This window comes from Sinocyclocheilus anshuiensis, unplaced genomic scaffold, assembly GCF_001515605.1.
Source record: "Sinocyclocheilus anshuiensis isolate Anshui unplaced genomic scaffold, SAMN03320099.WGS_v1.1 scaffold1199, whole genome shotgun sequence".
NCBI classification, from domain to species: domain Eukaryota; kingdom Metazoa; phylum Chordata; class Actinopteri; order Cypriniformes; family Cyprinidae; genus Sinocyclocheilus; species Sinocyclocheilus anshuiensis.
This window is the reverse complement of record NW_015540934.1, coordinates 612640-620748: the sequence shown is the minus strand read 5'-3', so window position 1 is coordinate 620748 and position 8109 is coordinate 612640. Positions and strand designations below refer to the sequence as shown.

The 8109-nt window shown below is 39.4% G+C and overlaps 2 protein-coding genes across 5 annotated transcripts; one reads left to right on the top strand and one right to left on the bottom strand.

Moving 5' to 3' along the window:
- The first annotated feature begins 571 nt into the window (after positions 1–571).
- On the top strand, positions 572–6423 carry steap3 (STEAP family member 3, metalloreductase). Of its 2 annotated transcripts, XM_016487494.1 has the most exons (5): positions 572–854; positions 1622–2114; positions 2197–2727; positions 2827–2991; positions 5286–6423. In XM_016487494.1, exons 2-5 carry the CDS (start codon positions 1629–1631, stop codon positions 5556–5558), a joined length of 1455 nt encoding a protein of 484 aa, XP_016342980.1. In that variant the 5' UTR covers positions 572–854; positions 1622–1628; the 3' UTR covers positions 5559–6423. The 2 variants fall into 2 exon arrangements, with proteins under 2 accessions (XP_016342980.1, XP_016342981.1); XM_016487495.1 differs by lacking the exon at positions 572–854 and having other exon boundaries at positions 1356–2114.
- Positions 5486–8109, bottom strand: LOC107689495 (UPF0538 protein C2orf76 homolog). 3 transcript variants are annotated; one of them, XR_001634345.1, is made up of 7 exons: positions 7723–8109; positions 7544–7594; positions 7428–7465; positions 7110–7191; positions 6799–6925; positions 6225–6280; positions 5486–5562 (listed from the first exon to the last, which is right to left on the bottom strand). XR_001634345.1 is itself a non-coding variant. In XM_016487497.1 (5 exons), exons 1-5 carry the CDS (start codon positions 7850–7852, stop codon positions 6849–6851), a joined length of 378 nt encoding a protein of 125 aa, XP_016342983.1. In that variant the 5' UTR covers positions 7853–8109; the 3' UTR covers positions 6490–6848. The 3 variants fall into 3 exon arrangements, 1 of the variants encoding a protein (XP_016342983.1); XR_001634346.1 differs by lacking the exon at positions 6225–6280 and having other exon boundaries at positions 5490–5562; XM_016487497.1 differs by lacking the exons at positions 5486–5562; positions 6225–6280 and having other exon boundaries at positions 6490–6925.

Here is an 8109-nt window from a genome sequence, read left to right as displayed (position 1 = left end):
TAGGATGCTTTGAGGGTGAGTAAAACACAGGCTAATTTTCATTTTTGGGTGAACTAACCCTTTAAGTTTGATCACTGTTAAAGCTAGAATGTCCACTAATGTGTTTATTTACAAAAAGGCATGAGTGGTGAAAAATTTGTTTTTCATAAAACTGCAATTTAAATATATTATTTCTACAGGCTATACAAAAAAAAGAAAAGAAAAAAAAGAACAAATAATTAGGCTGAATAAGCTGATCTATTGCATGTTAAATGGTGGTTGCCTAGTCTATGAATGGTACACCCCCTTAAGCTCACAGAAGTGGTTTGACCCAAGTCCTCAGCAGCCAATGACACTGACCCATTCAAACTGATTTTTAATGTGTACTTCACGCGTATTTAACACCTTGAATACACGTATTTAACGCGCTGATTTTTTTCACGTGTAAACGACACGTATTTAACGTGTTAAATACGTGTTGTTTACGCGTGAAATACACGTGTTTAACGCGTTAAAATTCACGTGTTTTTGGCTCTTTGGCGTTCCATAAACGGCCTTCCATACAAGGGCAGTCAATGCGCCGCACTTCACAAGAAAGGCCCGTGGCATAGTGCAGTGCACGTCTCTTGCCGTCATGGATTATGGAGCGCAAATGAATGGAGGGGTCTCGAGACGTCATCTCAGATTGATCACTCGGACCAATCAGCTGTTAACGTGACGCTAGAATTTAGCAATGCTCCGTGTGTGATAAGAAATGTCTTTTTCTGCACGGTCTCATATCTCTAGTGCACAGTAATAGAAGCGCCCCGGTTATACAATACAGTCCTGGAACAGCACAGCACAGTCGCCAGAAAAAGTGAAGTTATATGAAAGTGGTGAGTACATGATAAATCAGCATGTAGTATAATGGATTTTCTGATATGGATAAATAATGATGTTTTTAAAAATGTAAAAATTACATGTAAAAGTTATTTTAGCAGTTGCTGTGACTGAGTAATTGAGAACGTCTGTCCCCCGCCCTTTCAGTAGAAGCGAAACTTACAACTCATTTGAAAGGCGAAAAGAGAAACTTTTAACAATCTCAACAGTAGGCTTAATAACTAATAAAAACGTTAACACCACCATCAACAATATAATGTCATCCAATGTTTATTTAAAAAAAAAAAAAGAAATCCAATATTTTTTATAGGCAAATCAGCCATGTAGAATGTGTGTAATTTTGGCACGTTTAAACATTAAGTAAATATTAAATAAACATACAAACAAAAACAGGGCTAAATGATTGAGTTTAAAATTGAGAAAATGGAATGATATTAAATACTTGTTTTCCTGTTATGCTTTAGAAAGGGAAAATATTGTTAGTTCCTGGGTGTCAGAATTTTGTGGAATGTTAAATTATTTTGATTTGGTGTAATTTTCATGTGGTGCACAAACAATTAAACTTTTAACAAAAATATTTAAAAAAAATATATTTTTTACTGCAAGTTACACACTTGTATTAATGAACTATTCGTTAATAGCTCTATCTCTAAAGAATATGGAATTTGTGCCTTTATTACTTTAATGGTAATGGGACAGCAGTTTGGAAATACCTAATTATATAAATGCATATCATTTCCTAAACTCACACTCATCTTCTCAGGTTTATTATGGTGGAAGATATGACAACTCCTTTGCTCTCAGACTCTGAAGCCCCTGCTGATGCCCTACCTGTATGTCTAACTAGCCCTACAGTGGCCATACTCGGTTCTGGAGACTTCTCTCGCTCACTGGCTCTGCGGCTGGTAGCTTCTGGTGTGCGAGTGGTGGTTGGGAGTCGTTGTGTGAATCGCATCCCATCAGGACTGTTCCCTGATGCAGTGGAGTTGAGGAACCAGGAGGGGGCAGTATCACAAGCAGTGTGCCTGGTATTCATGGCCGTGTTCCCCGAGCATTACTGCTCCTTGCTGGGGCTACAGTCTGCACTTGCAGGGAAGGTGCTTGTGGATGTAAGTAACGGCGCAGAGATGAATATCCATGGGCCGTCCAATGCAGAACGGCTAGCTGAGCTGTTTCCAGACAGTCTAGTGGTCAAAGGTTTTAACACGGTTTCAACCTGGGAGCTGCAGACTGGGGCTCATGATGGAAGCAGACAGGTCAGGGCTGCTGTTGGGTTATATGTATTTGCTGAAAACAAATACAGGGTTATTTGAACTCTGTGAGTTTCTACCTTTATAGGTCATGATCTGCAGTAACAGTACAGAGGGGAAGAAGAAAGTTGTGCAGTTGGCTCGGCAGATGGGCTTCCACCCAGTGGATATGGGTGGCTTGTCTGCTGCTCGAGAAATTGAGGTAGCCCCATTGCGCCTATTCCCATCTTGGAGTGGCCCGGTTGTCGTCACCTTCCTCCTTTTTCTCTTCTTCTATGGCTACGGTTTCCTGCGGGGAATTTTGCTGCCATTTCTTGCACAAGGAGGACACAATGCTTTCTACCGTCTCGCCCTTGACCTGGTGAACGAGAGCCTGCCAGCAGTAGCCTTGGTGACCCTGGCACTCGTATACTTCCCAGGATTGTTTGCTGCATGGTTGCAGCTCTGGAGGGGCACCAAGTACCAGCGTTTCCCATCCTGGTTGGACAACTGGTTGCAGCGGAGGAAACAACTGGGCCTGTTGAGCTTCCTTTGTGCAGCGTTGCATGGTGTCTACAGCCTTTGCCTGCCACTGCGCAGAATTACACTGCACAGGCTTGTCAATACTGCCTACAGACAGGTAAGCCAACCTGAGAATAAAGATCTTTAAATGTTTAGTGTGTCACTTAAAGTGCCTCACAAAAGTAGTGTCTGCTGTGTGTTTGTCTGAATGTATCAGGTTAAAGCAGGTACAGAGGAGCCCTGGGATGAGCTGGGTGTTTGGCGATCTGACTTGTACCTTTCTTGTGGAGTGCTGGGTCTTGGTGTCCTCTCTTTACTGGCCATCACTTCCCTTCCCACAGTGGGCAACACTCTCAACTGGAGAGAGTTTACGTTTGTACAGGTGAGGCCATGCACACCATAACAGTGTTTCCCAATCCTGTTCCTGGAGGCACACCAGCAGCGCACATTTTGGATATCTCCCTTATCTGACCCATCCTTTTCAGGTCTTGGGTGTCTCTACTGAGTTGAATCAGGTGTGTTTGATTAGGAAGAGTTCTATAATTTGTACTGTTGGTTTGCCTCCAGGAACAGGGTTGGGAAACACTGCTGTAACACATTAATCACATATAACTACTTTAGCAGGAGCTTTGTTGAACCAGTGCCTACTAGTGATGGGCACTTTTGAAGCACTGCTTCTTAAGAGCTTTGGAACCTTTGCTTTCATTTGTTTCGAAACAGTGGTTCGGAGCGCGTATCGAACTGCCAGAGTCACATGATTTCAGTAAACGAGGCTTCGTAACGTCACAACTGTTTCGAAATTTCAATGGCTTGCTGACAACCACTGAACCAACGTCTATAGTTTTTACCTGATCTCGGATCAGTTTGATACATTTGTAGACATTTTTAATGAGACATTTGTGTAATTAAAAGAATGAGCAGTAGTTAATAGTCTCTTATTGTCCTGTTTAGACAAGCTCTCCATAAAACAAACAAAACAAGCCCTGCAAATGAATAATAATTATTAAAAAAAAAAACATTATACAGACACTTCACATTTAATGGCATTTTATTATTTAATGTATTATACTTTCAATTAAACATTTGCAATGGGTTTGTAAAATGTTTTTATGCATGTTTTGGCCTGAGTTTTTGTTGCATTTACAGTTTTGACCAGCAGGCATCACCAGTGTGTGGTGTTTTGAGCACATCGAAACAGTGAATCATTTTGCAAAGCAATTGGTTCAATTGATTCAAAGCTTGAAAAGGTTTGCTTCTCCCATCACTAGTACCTACCTACTCTGCTTTAACCAAGGATAGCTAACCCTGTACCTGCTACCTGCAGTTAAGTTCAACCCTATTCCAACACACCTGCCTGTATTTTTTTAGGCAACCCTGAACACCTTGATTAGATTGTTCGGATGTGTTTGATTAGAGTTGGAGCTAAGCTTTCCAGGAGCAGGACTAGAACCTGGAAGGCTACCAGTTTAGCTCCAACCCTAATCCAGCACACCTGAAAAACTTTAATGGTGTGTTGGAGCAGGGTTGGAACTTAAGTCTGCTTGGACCCGCTGTCCTGCAGAGATTTTATCCAACCCCTCTCAAACACTCTTGTAATTTTCAAGCATTTCTGAAGACCTTGAGTATCTGGTTCAGGTGTGTTAAAACTCAGCAGAAAAGTGGGGCCGTTTCTCAATTCTAAGAATGCAAAGAACAGATTTGCGTTGTTGGGGAGACCCTTCTTGCCAGGCTACCTCAAAAGAAGAAACTCGAAAGAACACAAAACGCATATTTGTGAGAATTGAGATGTGTTGTGATCTCGTTGCTCAACTGACAGTCCCAGTACAATAAAAAAAAAAAAAAAAACATTACAGATGTCATGATCTTTTAAAACATTTACTTATTTTTTTTAATTAATATCTTTTAATTTTGCTGCATACGTGTATAAGAGTGTGTATATTAAAAATAACCTATACTTTGCCAATTATAAGATTATTTTAAATATGCCAATACAATGTATTGCAGGCTTTCTCCATTTCTTTATCACTTTTTTTAAATGTATGGCAATCAAAACGTCAAATGTTTGCTTTCACAAGTTTGCGAGTTTGCAGTGGGAATCTCTCATCTTGAGTGAGAACAGGAGACGCTTAAAACTCGCAAGCTTCCATATGTCGTCCACCCCCAAATGACTTCTGGGATTTCTAATTCTCTCAAGTCTTCATGCGATGCATACTCAATATTGGTAACCGGGCAATTTCATGCGTCCTTGGTACTTGCTTTCTTGAGTATTTGAATTGAACTTCAGCAAGGAACACAAAGATGCAAGTTCGCATAGGAATGCATACTGAGAAATGGTCTGGTTCTCCAGGTGCAGGGTTGAACAAACCCTGTACATGCTATTCCAAACAATCTTACAGGCCTAGTTTATACCTGGTACCTGAATTTCCAATGTGCATGGTGCACTTGATCCGTCATATTACATGTTGATGTAAGTCATGTCTAGCTAGTTTTGGTGCAACAACTGATAGTTGATTTTTAGGCTAGGAGGAAACATGGAAATGTTGCTCTGATATTGACCAGATAGTGTGGCATGATTTCATATGTATGTAATTTTGGCAATATCTTTGATTAGCATATTCAACCCAAAAGCACAATCATAGCTTTTTGAATGACGTTTTCTCTCTTTTCTTCCTTTAGTCTGGTTTGGGCTACATTGCTCTGACTCTGTCCATCATGCACACACTCTTCTTTGGCTGGGATTTTGCCTTCCACATTGAGGCATATCCATTCTACATGCCGCCAAGCTACTTATTGGCTGTCGTTGTACCCTGCATTGTTCTGGTGTGCCGTTGCTTCCTGCTTCTGCCATGCATCTTCACCAGACTGACACGAATCCGCCGCGGATGGGAGAGTAAACGCAACTGTCCAGTTTTACAGCACCACTATGTGGTGGCTAATGGAATACCATAGAAGTCTGGGAAAGAATACAAGAACACATGCGTTTAAAAACTTTTTGTAATTAAATACTTGTATAAAAATGAAGTGTTAAGCAGATATACAGTTGGAAGTGTAGTGGTCAACACACAAGTGATCAACACATTACAGCCAATATGCACTTTTGCCAAGTGGAAAATGTTGATAAATATTCTTGAGGCTAGTTAAATTCTGACTAGCTTAAGTCAGCCTCATCTAAAATGGGAACAATAATGATATGATGAGACTTGGCGAATTTGTCTCATCCTCGTAAGGCTAAAAGTAAAGACAGATATGATAAAGTACATTTTTATAGTCAAGTTGAGTTTTCTGAATGGAGGTTAGTGTTATTAGGTGCAGTGTGTATCAGCTGTGATCTCTCAGAAGCACAAAGACTAGAGCTCTGCTCACACGCACACAGTACCTTCAGCTCTCTATTTCTGTTCCCTATAAACGCCATCAGTGTTTTGTTTTGATATTTGAGTCTCACAACTATGCATAGACTCAAAACTCAGGTCTATACCACAGTTTTAGCTTCAGAAAAAAGATTTGTACCGAGGTACTGTAGCCTTCAGTAACTCCTGACTGAACTTTTCCAACTCTCTCTATGCACTTAAAGGACTTAACACATGCCTAATGTTATTATTATTATTATGTCAGTACCTCAGATGATTGTCCTCAGGGCCAGTTACTGTGTAAACTCAATTTTCAAACTCCATCTGTAACAGGAAGGCCAACATTATACTGAGTACCAATAATGACCATGCCATGACTGCATGTGCACTAAAAAACGTATTAAGTATTAATACATGTTTAGTTTCACTTGGTTTGACTGATTGGCTGTTGTTATTGCGGATGAGCTACAGGAAGGAAGTTTTGAATTGAACTTTTAATCAAGTGTTGCGAAAACATGATTCATATCTTAAACTTTATTTAACAAATTGGCAATCAACTTCCAAGGCGTCATTTAAACCAAACAAGATATTTGGTACCTGATTTGTTGTAAATGAAATAAAAAATAATTGGCATTCGAAATGCACATTTCGGCACTGAAATTTACAGTATTCTTACCTAAGAAAATAATTGCACTTGACAACATGAAAACATCTCCCCTCAAAATTTGTCAAACTATGCTGAAGGTATTTGAACGGTAAGAATAAATATAAAAAGTATTGCTATAAATGAAATTAAAATTGATGGTTCAATCCCACTTGAAGAGCTTTTCACACTTGCTTGCCTCTGGTGAATAAATACTCCAAGACCTCTTGTGTTGCATCCTGATCGTCATCACCATTCAGTCTTTGGATTGGCTTTGAACTTTTCATAGTCGGCCATTCTGAAGAAGGCAAGTTCTGTCTCATTGGCTGTGAGGAGAGGAAAGGTGTTGAAATAAAGAACTGAGCAGGTACAGGTTCATTTATTTTCATTGAATTTTTATGTGCACGCGAGGAAAATTAATTACGCATTAAAATAAAAGATTGAATTTAGCATCCTATAAAAATGTAATCTGCACAGAATCATGAAGCCCTAAATATTGTTTTTACATACCAACGCCACATGCTCCTAACCTGCAGCCATCACGAAGAATCAACTTTTCATCATCCTCTAAAGTCATTACAAGCTCATTCGTCTGAAATCATGAAAAACAGATATTATTAAGGTTACATTTACTCATTTTTGTTAATACAACTATTTATCATAGGAATTAGGTTGTTTCTAACCAATCAAGTATACATTTCTAAACTTTTGTGAAATAAAAGGAGCAGAATGATCATGAAAGGTATACAGCAGCCATTTTTAAACATATGTAATCATGTCAATATTACATAATTTATGCCACAAGTTGTTGATCTGATTAAAAGTTACCTTTGCGCCATGTGCCTGGTGTATGATTTTCATTATGTCTGCAACAACACAGCAACAGGATGTTAATGCAATAACTGTTCATCTTATTTTTGATAAAGCAGTAAGTGTAGACTTACCATAACCAACCTTCTTAAAGGGCAGAGGCAATCCAGCTCTTGCTGAAACGTCTTAAAAGAGAGAAGTGCTTTAGTTTAGCTCTCATTATTAGTCACCGTTTCATATCAAACACATCTCATTTACTTTTTACAAATAAACAGGTGAACTCTGGATACAATCGGTTGTCCTCATGTCTTACCTTGCTTAACAAATGTAATGAACTCCTCCACCGTCTGATCTAAACTAACGTCTTTGTAAACCACCGGTTTAAAGTTGCGATGCTCGAAAGATCGAACCAGACGCACTGCCAGAACCGCACTTCCACACATCTCGAGCCGATCACATTACAAACCACACGGACTAAACATGCAGAGGCCAGACAGGATTATTAAACAGTGAGCCTAGAAGTAAATGGAGCCTAAGTAAAATTAAGGATAGCAGAACAGACGCGCCCATTTCACTATTTTATCGTACTTCTGTAATTATAAAACTAATATCGAATCGTTTTCTTCCAGCATGTTCTGAGAAATGCAATTCTATACCAAAATAGCCGCTGCGTCGATCAGGTAACAGGCAAAAGCAATAG